Below are 20,806 nucleotides of genomic sequence, written 5' to 3' on the forward strand. Positions count from 1 at the left end.
GTCTCCTACTCTGCAGCAACTTGTGTGCCTTGTCAAAGCTCTACTGAAATTTTCACTGTTGGTTCGAGGATTTGATTCTATGTCTTTAGCTTTCATTATTTTTTTACAAAGTTTTTTTTCTTTGCTTAACAGTTCTCTAGGTCTGAGTGCTACAGATATTAGTATCTTAACCCTTCTGAAGAAGGATGTGTGCTGGGAAGTTCTCAGTGTTCTCTCTGCTCCAAGCACAGCTCTCCATGCAGTCTCAAAGTGGCTATGGAGCCATCTCCAGAGGGCTATTTCTCCTCTCAGACTGGGATGTGCAGGAGATGGAACATATGCCACTGGCCAGCAGATTAAAAATTTCCTGGGGAGACAAGGAGCAGGTTTTGGTTTGTTCTGCAGGGCTGTAGAGCTGTGAGACTCCTGGTCTCAGATGAGTCTTGCAACAAGTAGAAATGAATAAGGGTACAGGGTTTCCCTTTAATATTGTTTGAGGAAGAAAAGAAGGTCAAATACTATAGCAGAATTGGGGGTTAAGGTAAAGGTGGTGGTGAGGGACCTGAGTTGGTAAAACACTAGCCATTCATTATTAGTCTGGCACCTTGTGGAGTTAATAAATCTGTGCTTAGGCAGCCTGTTACCAAAGAGTTAATACCCTATACCTTATTAATGAGAGCATGCAATCCTGGAGGTTTGCCTTTGGTTCTTAATGAGCCTGTACTTGCATAGTGAGCATTGTTAATGTACAGTAAATGTGGGAACTGTGGTTCCACAGGCTTTTCTGCCACAAAAAATTAAAATGGGAGCCTGGGTTAGGAACCTACTGTTAAGTTTTAGGAAAATGCTTTAATCACCAAATATTGTTACCTCTACTGGAGTGAATCCAGAGCAAGAGGGTATAGCCTTAGTGCCATGTTGTGAAATACTACTGTGCTGCATCTTTTTGGGAAACTGGTTCTGCAGCATTAGTCATGATGGGCTGACTATCCCATGCTGTTTCTTCATTATATTAAAATCACCACATTGCATAAAGAACTTAAGATCAACAAAACCACTTATTTAATAAAGGGACACCAGTAAATTGAAAACATTGTTCTCTTTAATCTTCCTGATACTTTAAAACTTGATCATAGATCTTAGAGAAGGCCATGGAAACTCTACTTTAAATACAGGAGCAAATAAGACATAGAAACTTTAACAAAAGTTGTTGAGCCTATCATAATGAGAGAACAGAGATAAAATTTTAGAATGGTGGTAGAACTGTGAAGTCTAAGAATTGTCTCCATATGTCCCCTGCCCTGTGGTATCAGAAAACTGTGTATTTGCTTCATGAAGCAGAGCTCAAGTTGGCTTTTAAAACTATGTACAAATAAGGGAGGGAATTAAAAGCAAATATTACAAAAATGCCAGTCTATGTTCTTGAAATTCTGAAAAGTGCCTGTGTATGGTTACAACTAGATGGTGAAACCAAAAGCTGTCTCTGGTCAGCTTTACGAAGATCAGTTTCACATCAAGCAGTGAACTATTGTGAATCACTATGAGACAGTGTAGAAGACAGATCCTGGTGAGAAAATCAGTCTGATTTATGAGCAGGAGACACTAGTCATGAGGCTACAGACAGGTTTAAATGGAGCTTGTCCACGTGTTCTTCATGCTAAACAGAAACTCCCCAGAAGTGGTGGTCAAGACTCTTCATAAAGATGCACTAAACTCTAACTTTCTGCTAATGAGAGCTGTGCTTGGACAGAGATGGTTCCTGTCTGGGTGCAGCCAGTTTCACAGGCCAGTACTCTGCTGGGAAATTCCCCCTTGGCAGGGGTGGCTGGCTGGACATGGCTGAAAGGGAGGCATTCCAAGTGGAGATGGTCCATCTTGAAACAAATACAAATGTACTAACAGAGAGAATTGGAAATAGAGAGAGAAGGGATAAAGGTGGAGAGGGGAAAGCCTCAGAACCAGTATCATGCTCTTTGCACTTGTGTGCAGTGTTGGCTGCAGCACCTGAAGTCAGAGCAATATCTTAACATACAAAATATTTCTTAAAGAAAAAAACCTTCCAGTTTCTCTGAGTACATGGTTATCTCATGTTGACAGTAACTTACTCCTCTTCAGAGCAATTTAAGTACCATTTAAAATTAGCAATCATAATTTCTTAGTAATGCTCAGCATATACTAAATGTTCCAGGTATTGAGTAATAAAAATCTGTTTTCTTGTGTTAGATATTTTTGTGTGACCTTACGTCTTGATATACTGTGGCTTGTATTTTTGTATCTATGGGCTGTCTGTAGGGTTTTTCCTCACTTTTTAAAAGCAGGAAGCACTGGAAAGAGTTCTTACACGAAAGGGAAGAGCCAACATTCAGGATGTACCAGAAAACCTGGAGGAGGATGAAACATTTCACAGTTCTGTTGTGTGGAAGAAGCTGCTTCTGAACTCTCCTGCATTAGGACTGTGGGTCCTGCTGCTCCAAACCTGAAAGCACGTTGAGATGTAGTAGGGGCTGAGCAGCATGGTAAGGAGAGGATACTGAAGCTGAAAGCTTTGGCACAGAAGAGGCTTAGGCAGAAGGAGAGTTGTGGACACCTGTGAGGGGGAGAGGAGAAGCCTACTGAGAGGCTGGAGTGTTTTAATATGCTGCCAAGTGTGCATCATCTGAAAAACAAGACCCAGCATGTGACCTTTCCATTGCAACCAGAGTGGTCTCATTGCCTTGGAGAAACAATTGCGGTGAGCTCAGCCAGCTCCTAAATGACTGTTAACAAGTCTGGTTGAGTATTTATTCAGTCCTGCTGGAGAGTTAGTTAAATGCCCGAAGTGAAATTGCTTTCTCTGAGCTCACATGTCAGTTGAAATAAGACTTTTAAATTAGTAGCACAGATGGCACTGACAAGGAAACATCAACATCTCAAACTTGGAGAAGTCCGCAAATGTTTGTCCCAGGCCAGGTTTCTCTGGGCTCACAGGCTGCTTGGTGCTGCCTCATGGGCTCAGGGTCTTTGAGTTTATGGGGTTTAATACAGTGAGACCAGCAATGCTGCAAGATTCTGCTTTTAGTTTAGCTCTGTTTAGCTGCACTTGCTACTGTTCTGGTTACAGGTATTCACAGAAGTGAAGTCTGGTGTCTAAACTTCCTTATGCTTGATATTATGTCTTTAAAGAAACTGCAGAATCCATCTTGCAGCTTCAGGAGTGAGTCTTGCGGGATATAGCTTATTGCTGTTTAAGTCAGGCTTCAAAACAAACACTTGGAGCTGTCTCACAGGATACCAAAATACATACAGTACTTAGTGCAGTCAGTACAGATACCTAAAAATTTATGTACAGTTCATTATTTCTTCCTCTGTTTGCTTCAAACTGTTCTTCAGGCTCTCTGGGACAGCTCTTTTCTCCAACTTACAGTTTAAATCTGGGGTGTGTTTCTAGCTCATGTTTCTGCCTCTTATCTCAAACCAAACTAACGTCTGTTTCCTGTGGGAAGAGTGCAGCAGCTCAGTTTGGCTCTTTCCTAAGTCCTTCCTAAGCTGGTACTTTCCTGTAGGAAGATCTCCATGCTCAGCAGCTTTTTGTGCCTTGGGCTGAAGACGTAACTTTTACCGGCTCCACCAATGCCTTTCTAGACCCAGGTAAGACAGTTCATGTTAATGTAACTTTGCTTTTGTACCAAGCGTTCTGTAGATGAAAGCTTAAAGCATCGCGTCCTCTTTGACATAAATACTTCCATAATACCTTCAGCCAAAAACTTAAATTATGCATTATGTGCGTGATCTAAATATCTGAGCCTAGTGAGAGTTGAGTACGCTGCCTAGTATGTGTGAGGGGTAGTGTTTGCGATGCTGGCTAGAGGCTGAGGTCAGCTGGAGATTGGTAGCCTGAAGGCATTTCATCATTTGTCATGGAACAATACAAAACCACCAGCACAGATGCGGCACACTGCGGTGTTGCTCCCCTGCCTTGCGCAGAGCTCTGTGCCTGACTGGGCTATTTGTCTAAAAATAGCAGATTGAGCTAGGCTTTGCAGTTGGATATGGGTACTGACTACTACTTCAGCATGGTGTACATGATTTGGTGTGGTGCAGTTCAGTGAGGCAGGGGGAGTAAGATAGTTCATGGTACGCTTGCCGTGGAGAAGGCATCCCTTGTACAGCTGAGTGCATGGCATTGTCATAAGTTTTGTTCAGAAACTTTAGCGTTAGGGTTAAGAACTGGATTTGTGTAACAAATTTAAGCTTTGTTTTTTGTCATACTCTAGATGCATTTATTTGCATCATTGTCAGTATTTCTGTTGTCTGTTTAGAAGTTTAAGTTGTGGGATATTGTCCTTCCTGTAAGTTCTCAGTCTAAGAAGCGGGCAACTTACCTTGAAGAGGGTTTTTTAACTTTTTTTTAGTCCAGCATCTTTCAAAAGCCCACAGTTACATAAATGAATTTGCCTATACACCTTCATTCTTCTCTTTGTGAAAATATAAAGGTCATAGGCAAAAGATGCCTAGCTTGTATTTTTGTTTGGCTCACTGAAGCATTACATTCAAATTTAACTATCACTAAGTTTTTAGCTTCAACGTTATGAAAGCTTGTTGAAAGCTTTTTGGTATTCTGTATAGCAGGTCAACTGTTTTCCATCCTACACATCCTACATACTTTTGGATTTTTTTTCTCCTTACACTGTGCTTAAGCTATTTCTTTCAGGATATGTAAATGCAGTTCTTGTCACTGAACTGCGTAGAAGTTGAATATACTGAAATCCACACCAGAAACATTAATAACACAAATGCCACTTCTGCTTGACAAGGACGTTAGCTCCCGAGTTACCTGGTTGAGCTATGCAATGGGCATGGCAGAGCAAGAAGTGACTGCTCTGTAACTAATGCTGCAAAGCAGTTCTACTCTTTTTCCCATGCTCAGAGCACTGCACAACTTTGCTTCGCTTACTCAGCAGTTGTCTGTTGGAGATTGTGCTCTGAAATGGAGACCAAACTGCATTAATGGTGTAGCAGGAGGGAGAGGTTGGGCAAGCAGTGAGGCGTTTAGGGAAACCAGGTGAAGGAGGCAATGACTTTTCCCTGAAACAACAACAACAAAAGGCAAAAATCCTGCAGCAGTGGCCTTGGGACCTGAGTTGGGTTGCTTCGACAAGGCTTCACACATGTGTCCTGGGGAAAATGTAAGGCTGTTGGTAGTTGTCACCTCAAGTCTGTCAGGGGCTGTCACTAGTGAAGTTGAGAACTTGGCACCTACAATATATTCTGGTAAAGGCAAAGAAGAGAGAAATGTCTGATTTCAGTTAGGTTTGGACAGATGCAGTACATAAATGGCAACGAAACATTGTTTTATTTGGTTCCATATAAGTGTCACTCCTGTCTTTGCCCTCGTAGTGTACTTCTGGCAATGTGATGTGTCAAGGGGTAGATACACTCAAACCAGTCCAGTCTCTTCTGGTTTGTCAGCTGTATCAGGTGAAGCTGCTTCAATCAAAAGCATGGGCTTCAGATTACAGCTCAAATTGTGTGCTCTGATGGTATTGTCTGTCACTGTCCCTGGTCTCCATCACTACATGGGACAGGCTGTATTGCACCAATATTAACTGCTTGCTTGTAAGTACATCTGCTAAGAATCTCTGATATTTCTGGGTTTCGTAGCCTTTTTTTTGCCAAGGTTCTGGGTGAAGGTGGAAGTTTGATTAATATTGGGATTAAGAATTTTTGTTTCAACTGCCAGTTGGGTCTTTTGGTAGGGAGAAGAGATAGTCACCAAACCACCAAAGAAAACCTGTAAAACCAAAATGTGGCTTCTCTTGGAGTGGCAAGCCACACACTTGCCTCCTGCAAGGCAGCATTGCTGTGGGTGTAGAGCTGCTGCCTTGGAGAGAGGGAAGCCTTCCACAGCACAACAAACCTGGAAATTCCAGGTGATTTGTTTGTACTAGGATTGAAGAAATCTTAAGAATATTCCTTAACATTTAAAAAAAAAAAAGTACAAGTTCATTTTCCCTGTCAGCCTACTGGTCTACCCCATAACTGCCCCCTGCTGCAGTTGGTGGTGTGGGACCCAGGATATGTCTAGAAGTGTCACAGAACCTGCTTCAGGGGGGTTGGGCCGTGTTTAGGTTTTGCTCCTGCAGGTCCCAGCTGCAGGCACCAAATGCAGTCTAGTTTCTTGAGTAAGCCTGAGCTGATACCAGTATGATGGCTGGTATGGAGCCCTTTGGAAGGAATTGTACCTCAGTGACTCCAAAAACTGCTTGGGTGGTTAGTAGCTTGATGGGAAAGATTTAATTAGTGGGCAGGCTGTTAACCTGCTTTGTAAAACAGCACTTTCACTTTTTCTTGCATAACTTAAATCAGTCTGACAGGTTTCTCTGGTCACGGCTGTATTAACAGTTGGGTTGGGGAAGAAAGATGTCTCAACTCCTGTGTTATTTCAGGTTCAGCATTTGGTCTATTCTGTGCTGCAACAGCAAACTTTGATAAAGCCAATTCTGTCCCCTGCAATGGTGTAGGTGAAAGCAGAAATGCCATCTTCGTTACTTGCAAGTGGTTTAGCATGGTTAAAGTACACGCTATTAAAAGAAGATTAAATGGATCTGTGCAAACACCAGCTGTTTTTCTGATAATGGAGAGCTCCGCGTGGTTTGGGCTTGCAGCGTAGGTGGACTGTGCAGCGGCAGAGCTCCGGGTGCTGGGACCCTTCCTGGTGAGCATGGGGTGGCTGCCAGTGATGCCTCAGCCCAGGTGTTCTCCTGCCTGGATGCTGCTGGAGCCAGAGCAAGTGTGCAGTGCTGAGCAGAGGGCTGGAGGGGAGGAGAGACCTATTTTGAGTGGTATGCAAATGACATTTTAATCAGTTGTATGCCTTCTGCAGCCTGATTAGCCTTTGGGGAACTAGGGAACTTTTTGACTCCTCAGCATGTTTGAAAGACTTAACACCTAAGCGTGCTCCTTGGAGCACCAGTATCAGCTCAGTGGGGGAACAGGCTTGCTTGGTGATCTGAAAATGGAAGTGTGGGCTCTTGAACTGCACAGCTGAAATGTCTTAAAATAAAAATGTTGTGATTGAACTTCTCAAAGGTGAGCAGGGAACCTCATTTCATGATATAGAAGATTATTGCATGACTATTCCTGCTTACCCTGACAAAAAAAGGATTGAATACACTTCATGAGGAGGAAGTACAGCCTTGTAATTACAGTATCCAGTGTTTAAGATTTGGGCTTGGTTCTCTAATCTGTTCCTGAGAGGTCCTGAACAAACTGTTGCTGCTGTTTGTACCTCAGCTCCTGGGAGTTCAAGGATACTGAATGCTGTTGAGTGTTAGGTCTGCAGGTAAAGATGGGCCTGTTTTGAATGAACTTATTTCTGTACTCATTAGTTGCTAAATCTTCTAAAATTGACAAGTACAGGCTAAAATTCAAACTTAACCTTGCAATTTAAAGTCTAAAAGTTATCTTTTATATTCCCATCATGGAAAATGCCAGTTATGCAGCTAACTCTTATTATTCTAGGCAGGTGTAAAATCTTGTAACAGAAGGTTTGTTTGCATATGTATACATGCTTCTGTTCACTGCAGAAAATGATCTATAAAATGTACTGTGCATCACATCTTAGTGGGCGAGGACCATATCGCAAAGCTTCTTAGCACTAATTTATCCTAAAGGGCAGTTTAAATAGGATGCCAAGACTCCATTTAACTGAAACATGAAACTAACTGAATTTGTGTATCGTTAGGACATAGTCTCTCAACTTGGTCCTGTTATATAGTCACTGATATATAGCTATTTTGTAGTTATCTCTGCTTCTGGAAACATTTAGACCTAAAATACTGGTAGCAGTAAAATGCAGGTGTGAGTCCCATGCCAGAGCTCTGTGAATCATGTGCGGAGCACTTGCAAGACTTGCCTCCTCTGTAGGTAAATAAGAATTTAAGTTGAAAATAACAATGCTGTAATTGTGAAAGCTGACTTAACTTTCCCCTCTTGTCCTCTTACAGGTATCTCCAACCAGAAATCATGAACTGGCACTTCTCACTTCTCTTTGTTCTTGGGACGTTAACATCTGTATGTTCCCAGTTCAGTTTTTATCCTCTGGAGGAACTCAGCTCTGATGTTGGAATCCAGGTCTTCAATCAGATAGTGAAAGCTAAGCCTCAGGACAATGTTGTTGTTTCTCCTCATGGGATTGCATCAGTCCTGGGGGTGTTGCAGTTGGGTGCTGATGGCAAGACAAAGAAGCAGCTGACAACTATGATGAGATACAGCGTAAATGGTCAGTGATTCCTAAGGTGTTTTTGGGTGTGATTTATGTCAGAATCTTCATGCTGTTTTGAGATGGCTTTCAAAGTGTGGTAGATTGCATCATACACCAATTAACTCTGTTTACCCAAGCACAAAATGGACACGTTTGAAATTAATTGGCCATTTGAGTATGGACATGTTCATATACTTGAACTGGCTTATAAGCACCTTTGTTAATGACTTCAGGGCCCTGGCTAGAACTGGCTTCATCCTTGCAAAACTGATTTTCCAGAACAGTGTGGATGGTGGTCCAGTGCCAGCACTATGGAGGAAGGCTGCAGTACCCCATTTCAGGCTGTACTGAACAACCCTTAATGTGCCACTCTTTAGATAACAGGGCAAGAAAATATTTAATTCTCATCACCATGTTGAAAGCAATGCAAACTCTAACCATGCAATTGATGCTTTCACTTTGATGCTCTTCAGATTTGTTCATTTGTGTTTCTGCTGTCAGGGTCCCTGTATTTGTAGTCCTTGTAGTGCCCTCTTCTTGAAACAGCTGTTCCTGTGTGTCTCTGTGCCTGACACTGCATGAATTTGTGTCAGCCCTTTGAGAGGGTGTAGGCTGAAAGTTCTTGCTGCTTTACTTTGCATGCTGAGTATTTTCATGTTTGCCAGCAAGGCTTAACATCTTAGTGCCAGCATTCTACCTTCCTTCCAGGAATAGGAAACTCTCCAAGAGCTAAGTACACATTTAAATCTTGAACAGTATTATCATATAATGTGTTGCCTGTCTTCATTTGCTTTGCTGTTTTGGTTTTGGGTTTAACGTACAGCAAAATGATTTGTCAGCTTAAGATCTAAATGTTGTAGATGGAAATCTCTTCATGGGATAGCCAACTTTAGGAACACCTGAATGCTCAAAATATAAGTACTTGCAAAAATTTTGAAGCATTATATCAGCTGTTTCTATTTGGCCAGCAGGCTTTCTAATCCTAACTGTGAGACACAGAGGTTCTCAAACTCCTTAGAAGGTGGCCAGTACCATATTACAGGGACTTGTTATGGGATGCTACCTATCTCTTTGCACATATCTCCTTTGCTCTTGTTCATGATTGCCTTACAGTCCTTTGGCAACTACAGCAACTGCTTCTCTGGAAAGGTAATAGTTGGAAAGTATTTAATTTATCTTTAGCTGTCTTTTAATGCAATTTAGCAGCGGGAAGCAAAGAGGAGAGCCAGCATGATGAGACCAGCCAGCTCTCCCCGGACCACCAGCAAGTGCTCCGTGGACCACCAGTGGTCCACAGAATACAGTTTGAGAACCTCTGTTATGGTATGTTCTCCAAAAGAATTTGCCCATAATATTGGAGAGTAAACATGTAGAAATTCGTACAAAAGGTACTGCCAAAGCATTCATGATACATGAAACAGCAAAGCCATCTGAGGCTTTTTCTTATGTGCAGCTAAGAGAATAACTCTGAACTAATTTATTCGCTTCGTATCTCTCATCTCAAGTTTGTCTGCATAAGGAAGCAGTTTGGAAATGTTTCTGCCTAAATTGTGTTGGAAAACAGGGGTAACCGACTAATCACTGCTGTAAAAACAGCCACCTAAGGATCCTGTTCACTCTGGTTAAATAGGAGGTTGCTTGGCTGCCAATAACTTCCCTGTGTAGACAAGCACTCACTCATGAGCCATAACAACGGGGGGAACTGGGTATGGTGAACATAGCAGTTCTTCTGTGCTGCCATATGCCTTCTCTCATACACAGCAAGGGAGCTAGCGAGTACTCAATATGAACTGCTTTCAGGTCCTAGGGATTTTGACTGTAAGCACTGGAACCTACTGCTTTGTCTTCTTTTTTTTTTTTTTTTTTTTATTAAGTCAAGTTCATGTGTTAAGGGATTGACATCTGCTTGTAGTTGATTTAGGCCAGGACCTAATCCTTATGGAAATTAAGACTTGACTTGAACCTTACTATGAAATCTTGACAGTATCCTTTCTCCTCAGTAAACATAAACGAAGGATGGTGAGAACTACTTTTGCTTTGTACTCTGAGGTTCAAGACCACCTGCATAATCCTGCAGACCTGTTGACTCTGAGCAGACTGAGCCCTTGACTTTCTTTGTCACTGTCACAGAACTAATATGAAATATATTTTGGAACAGTCTGTTCTGTGGAAAAGCGTGGTTAGTAGCACCACACTAAGGCTTGGATGTCAGTGTTATCTCCAGCCCTGTCTGTAGCATTCTGAGCAGACAGCTTGAGGGACAGCAGGCATCACAGTGAACGTCACATTTTTGTTGGGAAACAGTAGCATTCTTCAGATGAGAGATCAGAAAATGGTTATTTTGGAAGGCCTCTCAGAATGGCTGCTTTGATCACTTTTTCTAGTCCAGCATTTAACATCTGACCTTTCATGTCATTAATAGTTGCATATAAAGTAACTGTTTGTTCATCTTATTCTAAATTTAAACTTGCTGTTCTTTCTGACTAGGAGTTGGTAAAGCGTTAAAGAAGATAAACAGGCTCATAGTCTCAAAAAAGAATAAAGACATTGTTACAATTGCTAATGCAGTGTTTGCAAAGAATGGCTTTAAAATGGAAGTGCCTTTTGTTACAAGGAACAAAGAGGTGTTTCAGTGCAGTGTCAAGAGTGTGGACTTCGAGGACCCAAATGCAGCATGTGATTCCATCAACCAGTGGGTGAAAAATGAAACAAGGGGTGAGTATTTGTGAGTGCTTTTTGTGCATGGCAGGGTCATTTCTGAAACCTCTGATTCAGATGGAAATACTGGGGAAAGGTAGGGAGGTAGAAAAATCTGCCTTGCAGCTGAAAATTGCCTTTAAGCTGGCCTTGAGGGATGTGTATGGTGTGTGTCCCTCTGCCCATGGGTTCAGGGAGCTTCTGCTGTTCTTTGCCCTCATACAACTGTTGAGAAATCCAAGCAGAGTTCTCTTGGAGCTATGCTTTCCCAAACATAAAAGATGCTTTCAAGCATCCTAGATGTTTGAGTCAGTGAATCACACTTGTGGAAAGCTGTAGAGCAGTTCAGCGTTTGCTCTTATTGCCCTAAACTCTTGGAAGATATGGCCATGTTCTTAGGAGTCTTGTTTAGTGGAGGGTTTTTCATTAATCCTGACTTGACAGAACTCTTCATGGTTCAATCCTCTGGCATCTAGTTGTCAAGCTTACATATGCTAAAACAAGAGATGGTGTTTTGCAACATATTTGGAGTCTAGGTGAACTACTTGTTTGGTATCTCTTGGAGTTAAAACCAGTGCCTCCTGGATGTGAGGAGTATGTTAATAGTGTTAGATGTGGTATTTGTGAGAAGAAGCTGTCGAATTCTTTCTCTACCACGTCACCAGTTTTGCATAGCAGTGTTGCAAGCAATGTGTGAATGGGGAAGTGCTTCAGCTGAAACTGTCACCACTGTAACATGGTCTTAGACCTGCTCATGTCCTGGAAACATCATTTAATTGATTAGCAAGATGTTTGCTTTCTAACTATCCCAAAGGCTTACTTTTTGACAAAGAACACCATTGGCTTTATGAACCTCAAATGTATTGCCCCATGAGTTGGCACACTCACAGATCAAGAGGCCTAAAGTAATATGTGCTTCAGTTTCTTGGTGAAGAGTTGGCCACCATTGACAGCAAATGCTCAGACTTTCTTTATTTCTTCTAGGAATGATTGATCAGGTTGTAGCTCCAGATGATATTGATGGCAGTTTGACCAGACTGGTTCTAGTAAATGCTGTGTATTTCAAGGGCTTATGGAAATCAAGATTTCGACCCGAAAATACGAAGAAACGTCCATTTTATGGAGCTGATGGGAAGATCTACCAAGTTCCCATGCTGTCCCAATTATCTATCTTCCGCTGTGGTAAGCTCAGTAACTCCCACTACTACCAGTAATGGTTGTAAAATTTGCTCTTTTCCTTCCAACTGAAACAACAGTTTGCTGTACATGTGATCTTTAATTGTATTGCTTACTGTAGATGGTGTAGGAGGCTTTGTGTTACAGAAGGATCTTTTACTGCTGAGGTATGGATGAGCTGCTTGTTCATGGTATTTAACAGTTGCCTAAGGTTGAATACTCTGTCAAAGAACATATCCTGTTGTCTTGAAAAAGGAAAATGTGTAGTACTCAGACTGAGAACTTTGTGTGATACTTAAGCTTTGTAGTGATAAGAAATCCTTATTTTTTAAGGGGTGAGAATAAAGGAAAACTACCAACAGAAACAGAACCCTGAGGTTTATGTGGTGATGAGCTGTGTATGAAAGACAGATTGGAGTAGAATCAGTCTGTATTTTACTGTATAATAAAGAAGTGAGATTTGCACAGTCCCCAGTCTTGTGGGAGCCAGAGGAGCACAGGGTCAGTGTGTTGCTGTATCTCTCAAGGTGTGAAGCTGCTCTTCAAATGCAAATTGAGTCATAAAGAAGTTCAGCAGGTTCAGCCAGATTCCCATCAGGCTCTCAGAGCTGACACAGGCAGCTCCATGTGACTGGCAATGTACTTCAGAGCCTCAGTGTTGCAGCCCTGTGGGGATTCCATTGGCCAAAGTAAGATTGAAGCGCTGATAAAAGAACCTTTTGTTGCGTCCTTCCCAGAAGAGAGCAGTGCTGGCTGGAACTCACTTCCATGTGTGCTAAATACGGTCTGAGAAACAGGCCTGAGAATCCAGCTTGCTGTAAATCAAATAAAAATCAAGGCTCACTGTGCTTTTAAATGCCTAATTTTACTGTCATAGTGCTCAACTAATATTAGTAGATTTGTGTTAAACAGCTGTAACTTTCTCTCCTAAATGCACATATTAGAGCAGATGTAATGTAATTATTTTGAGATAACTGCTGAAAGTGTGAGTGGGTGAGGTGGGCAAGCCTACTGCAGTATATACTGCTTATCTGTGGAGTCTGAAAGAAGTTCATAACTTAAGATGGTCTTTATCAATACTATTTTAAAGGCTTAACTTTTGATTTGGATACTGGTTAAACTCCATTATGCTGACCTATGTTTAAGCTAGAAAAGCTATTAAGGCTAGAAAGGAACAAGAGAAATATTGCCAAGTTGAGGCTGGTTTTAGGTTGGGTGTCTCTGGTATCCTGACACAGGTTTCTTTCTTATTTATGCTTACAGAGGGGTTTTTAAAATTTTAAATTTCTTAAGCATCTTAAATTCCATCAGTTGACTGTGAAGATGAACTCCTCTCCTGTTTGATATGCCTCGGTAGTGGTGATAGTAGCACTTCACTGTCAGACAGTTTACTTCTTGTTACTGTCCTGTAGTCAACTGGTGCAACCAGTATTTTGATCTGCAGGTCCTAGTCTGAAACTACTGTCTTAGTAAAAGGAAATAACTGCCAAGCTTGGCACAATTTGTGCAAAATAAGTGCAATACTACCACTTTTCAAGAAATACAAGCTCAGTCAAGGCAGGTTGCATGGCCCTGGCAACGAGAGTACATATCTAATGAAGATGTTGACTTTCAGCTTGGGCTGACAAGCATGGACTTACATAAAGAAAGGGGAAAGATAATAAGATCTTACTGCTATCCAAAAGCTTTCCCAGAAACCCTGTCTGTAGTTAAACTGACAAGTTTTCACTTGAAACTCCTGTAAAAATCATTTGCTTCCCTATCACGTGCCAGAAATCCCACAGTAACCAAAGGGAACTTGGAGGAGAGGGTTGCTTAAAGACAGCGTTCCTGGCACTCGCTGTAACTCTCAGAGCGTTGCTATCTTGCTCCTTCTCATCTAGTTGGCCTCCTGCGCTGCCTCGAAGTGGCTGCTGCTCTCCACTGCCTCGAAGGACTTAAGACTGATTCTTAATGAGGTCCTTATTAAGCAAGAAAATCAAGTAAATGCAACAGACTACTTCAAACAAGAGCTCCTCCAATAACTCTTGGTGGAAAAAGAGCTTGTCTACAAGATCTCTTCAGTTTGGAAAGACAGTCTGCTGCTTTTCCTTGCTGCTTGTTTTTCCTTGCTCAGTCAGTTCTGGTACAGCTGAGATCTGAAGCAGAGATCCTGCTGATTCACAGACCTGGTGATTTTCAACAGAGCTGGTTTATCACTGGGCTGATGAGGTTTGGAAAGAAGTATGCGTATCAAATTTGAATGAGTGTTTGCTCTGTGGTATAATTCTGGCTGGTTTTGTCAAACTAGTATCTGTACAGACCCCATGCCACTTTTGAAGGTTGCCTAGCAGGAAGCCTGGCAGTCTGTGACTCTTTAGAGTCACTTTTAAGATGGGGGCAAAGCTTTCCTGACAGACTCTGACAAGCAGTAGGTGTCTGAAGGTAAAACAGAGACTTAAGGCTGTAAGAATTATGGCTCATTAACTTTGCTTATTTTTTAGGCACTACAAGTACTCCAAATGAGCTGTGGTATAATATTATTGAATTGCCGTACCATGGTGAAATGATAAGCATGTTGATTGCTCTGCCTACGGAAAACAAAACGCCACTCTCTGCTATCATTCCTCACATCAGCACAAAAACAATAGGAAGCTGGATGACAACCATGGTAGCAAAAAGAGTGCAGGTTATTTTACCTAAGTAAGTACTACTAATAATCCATTTCTCTGTCAGGGAATGTTTTGGGAGTTATATATGTATTCCTTCTCCAGTACAGGAGGAACGGAGCATTTAAGACAACTTCCCGGCATAATACTGATGCCTTCTTTTTTTCATTTGTTTCAACTAGATTTACAGCAGTAGCAGAAACAGACTTAAAGGACCCTCTGAAAGCTCTTGGCATTACAGATATGTTTGACCAGTCAAAGGCAAACTTTGCAAAAATAACAAGTAAGTTATTTTTTTGGAAACCATGGTGGTCTTTAATAGTTTTTGGCACTGAATAAAGCACTGTTTTACTGATACAGTTGTCTGTTTTGTCTTGGATAGGTGTTACCATGACATTGGAGCAAATTTCTATTTTGTAGCCAGCCAAGCATGGCTGTTTGCTTCTGTTGAATGCTACAGTGGCTTTTTTCCACTTGTCTTGCATTGCAGCAGTAAATCATGTTAGTCTGCATCTTAAGATTTGATATTACAACTGGAGGGTCTCAAGTGTTGTCTAAAATCTATGGAAGGACTTCTAACAATACCATACCTTAGCCTGCACCAAATACTGCAACTGAAGTATTTAACTTTTCCCTGAAGTATGTCTTCAATGACTTAAATTTTCTTGAGCTGTAGGAACGCTCAAGGATTAAATTCCCAGTCAAGGGACTGGACCAAACCAGAGCTGTAAATATTAGTATTTGAAAGTGGGGTGTAGACGTTTTTGAACTTACGGCTCTAAAATGTCATCTTATTTCTGTTCTCTGATTCCATTAAACTCCTGATTAGCTTCTACAGAGAGGTCTAACAGAAAGGCTTGCATTGTGCTTTTTTTTTCCCCTGTTGAGATAAATGGGAGTGTAACAAATTCAGATAGCTTTTTTTTTTCCAGTCATTTGTTTATTTAAAATTAAAAATATAAGTTAGCCCTTCTAACATAAATCATCAAATAAGAAAGCCTAGTAAATGGGGAGGAGGGAGGAGTAAGATAGGTTATTCCCTGTTTTTTTGTAATTACAAACTTAGTGACTGTATTCAAAGTTATTACCAATAATGTTCTTCACTGTAACTTTGATTTCAGCAGGATTGTAACAGCTTTTATTTTTACCTGTGCTAGTGTAGTTGCCAGAAACAAGGTGCTTCAGGGCTCTTGCAGTTGGTTTTACTGAAAACACTGTTCTCCTTGGGTTTTTCAGGAACAGAAGGTCTTCATGTGTCTCATGTTCTGCAAAAGACAAAAATTGAAGTTAGTGAAGATGGAACCAAAGCATCTGCAGCAACAAGTAAGCAAGTGTACTGATAACTATCAGACTTGGGAAAACTATGTTACAGGGCTGTACCACTAAGAGGGATAGAGCCCACTTTGAGACAAGCACAGGAATGTGCCCTGGCTTCAGATCAGATCAGTTGATGGATTTTATGTAATTTCTCAGGAAAATCCCAATTTGCCAATATTCATCAGAGCATTGGTACACTCTAAGAAATATAAACAGGCTTACTTGTAGAGACATGTCTTTTAATAGCTAACACTTTGGCCACCAGCACAATATTGCTGGCTATCCAGATGGCAAAGAGGACTTAAGGTGCTACATCCTTTGTGATAACCCAAGACTTCCTTCCAGTTTTCTGTGGGTCTTGTGTTTTGTCTTTTTAATATGGTTCCTACAAGAATGTGTGACCTCTGCGGCTTTAAACATCCAAATTGTTAGGTTTTAGGTATTTCTCTCTACCTGTGCAAGCTTCTAGTATACACTAGGAAACTTCACTGTGATAGAGTATATGATGTGTTGTGGTACTTGCTTTGTCTAACCTGAAACCTTATCTTTCTTGAAAGCTGCAATTTTAATAGCCAGGTCATCCCCTCCCTGGTTCATAGTAGACAGGCCATTTGTATTTTTCATCCGGCACAATCCTACAGGTAAGCAACATTTATATGTACTTTTTTGCTTAAAAGTTGAATATTAGCTGTGCAGTAGAAACAAAAGAAGTCTGGAACTACTGAGTAACTATCACTTTAAAAAAATCCTGCAAATATATTTTATGCCTTTATATTAGATTATCTTATTTGGAGTACAACTCAAAACAGGAAAAAATATAAGTATTGGCTGCCAAGTTAACAGAAACCAGCATGACAGGTTCATGGGTACAAAAGAACAGCCTTTAATACTCATAGTTCCCCTGAGTGGAGAGCAAATAACTCTGTTAGGGACAGTGAATTGGTGAATAGGACCCATCTTTCTGATGGGCAATGAAGGAGTGCTAGGGCAAAGGCTAGAATAGGGGCATTGAGGATCCAGAGTGTTGCCCCAGCCTGCCATGAGCAGAAGTGAGTGTTCCAACATAGCAATCATGGTTTCTTGGCAGCATGGGTTGGCTCTGCTAGAACAGAGCTGCCCCAGTGACTGAATAACTCATCTACTCCTTGCAGTGACATGCGTGTGATGGATATGCTAGTTAGTAAGGAACAAGATGCAGCTGCCAGCAGCAGGGCAGAGTCTGCCCCTGGCAGCAGTCCCCATCCCGAGGCTCCACAGAGCATCAACAGAACTGTGTGTCTCTAGAAACATGAGCTGGCCACCAATCCAAACATGGGCTTCTCTGGGCTCACAGACTTGAGGGAGGCTAGACAAGCCTGTGACGAGGTGGCTTGGTTGTGCTATGTGAACTTTGTGCTTTCATGGAAAAGTTTAACTGTTTTTGCAGACTGTGGTAATCCTTGTTTTCATTTCATCCCTCAGGTACAATCTTGTTTATGGGACAAATAAACAAACCTTGAATGTGGAAAATACTTTCTTCCAGAAGTACAGACTCATGTGACACATCCCTGTTCTGTTAAATATTTTGTACACTACTCTTTGACTTCACTCAAGCTAGTTTTAACCACTGACTAGGTTTTGAAACGGGAGTCGACGTAGTTCTGGCTTTGTTGGGGAAAAGTACAGATTGAAAACTAGAGTATCTCTTCAAAATGTCTAAAAGATTCTCTAAACTACTGAATGGTTACCTATGCTAACAAACTTTTGAGCTTTTTCTGTATCTACTAAGAGTTTTATGTATGGCTTTTGTGAGAGGATTTTAACAAGGAATGATAAACGTTTCTATTAATGTTGGTTTCTTCTTGTGTATGGAAAAGGTCTAATTTTGTAGATACCGCCTATCAAGATTTACTTCTGGTTCTTGAGTATCTTGGTACCTGGATATTCTTGGCAGAAATAGATTAAAAGTTTAGCAATTTTTATTTTATATAGTGCATGTATCACTGAGAGTTTTAAAACTAATGTGGTGTTAGATACACATCGCATTGTCCTGTCTTATTGTAATGTAAACTTGTCATTGCTAGTATACACTTTCTATTGGATTTAAATTTTATATTTGTTTTTGTACAAAGGAAAAAAAATAAAACTGCATTATGAACAGTCAGTGTTGTGGATCATGGATGTGCTGATGGGTATTTAGGTCCAGAGCCCTGTGAAATACTTTATTGAGATTTCTTTCTAAGAAAGGTGAAAGAAGGGGGGTTTTGTGATAATTTTTTTGGTTTGTGGTGGTGTGTGTGTTATTGTTCTTGTTTGTTTTTTTTTTTCTTAACTGCTTGCTGCTGACTACCTTTTCTGCTGAAGTCATTCTACTGTGGATGAATCATCTGTTGGTTCAGTATCTGAAGAGAAAACTCTCTGTATTTGGTGTACCCAAGTTACTGCTAAAACTGCCATGTGAGGTTATCTCAATGCACCTTTGTGACCTTTTCTTCCTGCTCCACATGGTGCAGGTTATATGCACATTTGCGTGTCTTCAGTCCCTTGCAGCAGTCTCACAAGTGCAAAGCTCTTCAAAAGATAAGCAGTAAATCGCTTTGGTTTGTAAGAGAGAGTTCTTTGTTTGCAAACATGTTGTACTGCTCCTGTGGCAACCGAGGGATTTGGATGGGGAAGGTAAATATTTGATATTAGCTGCTTCTTGTCAGGGCACACCTGCAGTGGGAGGAGTCTGGCTGGTGGTGGTCTATGGGGAGAAATCTCTGCAGCATTTGACAGACTCAGTGCTGGTGTAGATGACTATTGTATGTATCCCCAAGCTGGAGGATGAGCCTCTTTGACAGGTAAGAACACAACATGAAGTGAAAATGGTTCCAGCAGAAAATACCTGAATGTGTCATGGGTGGCTGGTCCTAACCCGGTACAAAACCCAGGATGAGAGTTCATAAAATACTGTTGCAGGTAATGCACAGGTACTAACTTGGTTAAGGGGGTCAGGAGTAACAGAATGGCTCTATAGGAAGGATGTCTGGCTCACACTGTCGCCTTCTCTTTTCCTGCTTGAGTTGATGACTCCAGATGTCAAGAAGAATAAATCTGGCTAGCTGTTTTATGGTATGTATTAGCTGCCTGCCACCAAATAATCCTCTGAGGCCAGGCTGGACAGGGCTCTGAGCAACCTGATCTAGTTGAAGGTGTCCCTGCTCACTGCAGGGAAGTTGAACTAAATGAGCTTTGAAGGTCCCTTCCACGTAAGTATTCTATGATTAGCTAGGAGACAAGTGCCCCTGCGGCATCCTGAGGGCCAGGTCTCCTGTACTCAGCTCCAAAGAGGTGAATGGAGAAACAAGGATAAGTGAAAATGGAGAAACTCTGCCTGTCTCATTAAAGAGAAAATGAACAATGCAAGCAGAAAAGAAAAATAAAATCAACCCATTAAAACAAAACAAACAAACCACCACACACAAAAGGTTCTCCAAGTATGTGACTGTAATTAAAGATTGTGGCACTGAGCAGGAAAACTCTAGTGGCTGGTCTAGTCAGGCTTGCCTTCAACTCCTTGCATCTCATTGGAGATAAGGAGCAAAAGTAACAGGATTGTTTCTGACTTTTGTACAACTGAAGTGATGCTTGTGTTGGTTGGTCTTGCGTCTAGCTTGGGTATGGATTCTGCAAAAATTGAGAAATGCTGTCTCACAGAAACTGTATAGCTAGGACTTGAGCTGGACTTCAGAAGGCATATGATGTGTGTGAGAAGTGACTACTGGGGTGCAAGGTGCTGCCTAATGGCTCTGGAGTAGTATGGGATTGTATTTCAGAGTAACAGTATTGCTACCTTGCATCAAAATAAAATAAGAGTTAATTTTCCAGTAGTTTCTATATGATGTTCCTGGTAAGAATTCAAATATTAAGGGGTTGGCACTCAAACTGAACTCCCATAGAGCTTGTACACAGCAGCAGTGTGTGCTCTGTGCAGCAGCCAGGCCTGGGATCAGATTTGGGCAAGAAAAAAAATGCAGTGACAGAAGTTTTCAGGTTTGCCTTAGCACAGTTTCTCTATAAACAACTGTTTGGTCCCTTCTATTAGTCCTGAAATTATTTGCAAAATAAGATGATTGCTTAGAGCACTGACGAAAGTAACTGCGTGTTTTCTTTTTCCCCAGCCAGACCAAAGCTGGACAAAGAAGAGCGTGGCTTGGCAAATGTGAACGGGCTTATTCAGCCTGATGGGGCCAGGACTACCTGCCCAAGCTGAGCTCTGAGCAAACTGCTGGGGAATTTCACACATAGCAGCTACTTGGGAGCTCCAAGGTTCTGCAGGACATGGGTGAAATACGTCACCACTCAGAATAAGGGTTTTTCAGCTCTGCCATTTCTGACACTTCTAAGCAGTATTTTTTTTCAGTTTTGGGAAATAAAAGTTTATCAAAAGCAGATGTGAACTAAGATGCTGATGGTATTTGCCTATAAACTGGGTGAAGGAGATCTGGATGAAGGGAAATGAGATAAAAGCCAGGGAAGGGAGAGGGTTAGGCTAGCTGCTAAAAACTTCCTTTTCAGTAAAGCTGTAAAAACACTGACTTTGCTTCAGTCCTGGGAGTTGATTCATATCAAATTTCCAGTCCTGCTCAAGAGAGTAACTAGAGTTCAGCATGGTGTTTAGTGTTAGGCCAATGCTTGCTATAGTCTTCTTAACTCTTACTGTTGCAGCCTGTTAGCTGCTCTTGAAAGGCTTTGGGGAATCTGCCTGCGATCTGCAGAGGTTATC

General features: G+C 41.4%; 1 protein-coding gene across 11 annotated transcripts in view; it reads left to right on the forward strand.

Annotated features, from left to right (window-relative positions):
* The window catches only part of SERPINE2 (serpin family E member 2), a 44,348-nt gene extending 26,146 nt beyond the window's left edge, over window positions 1-18,202 (forward strand). For 4 of the 11 annotated variants that reach the window (XM_065074079.1, XM_065074085.1, XM_065074086.1 and 1 more), the window contains 8 exons: window positions 7,965-8,239; window positions 10,709-10,936; window positions 11,903-12,100; window positions 14,578-14,776; window positions 14,925-15,025; window positions 15,979-16,065; window positions 16,617-16,700; window positions 17,521-18,202. In XM_065074079.1, the coding sequence (XP_064930151.1) occupies window positions 7,965-8,239; window positions 10,709-10,936; window positions 11,903-12,100; window positions 14,578-14,776; window positions 14,925-15,025; window positions 15,979-16,065; window positions 16,617-16,700; window positions 17,521-17,558 (1,210 nt within the window). In that variant the 3' untranslated portion in view covers window positions 17,559-18,202. Of the gene's footprint in view, window positions 1-3,521; window positions 3,607-7,964; window positions 8,240-9,424; window positions 9,545-10,708; window positions 10,937-11,902; window positions 12,101-14,577; window positions 14,777-14,924; window positions 15,026-15,978; window positions 16,066-16,616; window positions 16,701-17,520 lie in introns of all 11 variants that reach the window. The other 7 variants (XM_065074080.1, XM_065074081.1, XM_065074084.1 and 4 more) reach the window with 3 other exon arrangements.
* Window positions 18,203-20,806: the final 2,604 nt, after the last annotated feature.

Source organism: Columba livia, chromosome 9, assembly GCF_036013475.1.
Source record: "Columba livia isolate bColLiv1 breed racing homer chromosome 9, bColLiv1.pat.W.v2, whole genome shotgun sequence".
In the NCBI taxonomy this organism is placed as follows: Eukaryota; Metazoa; Chordata; class Aves; order Columbiformes; family Columbidae; genus Columba; species Columba livia.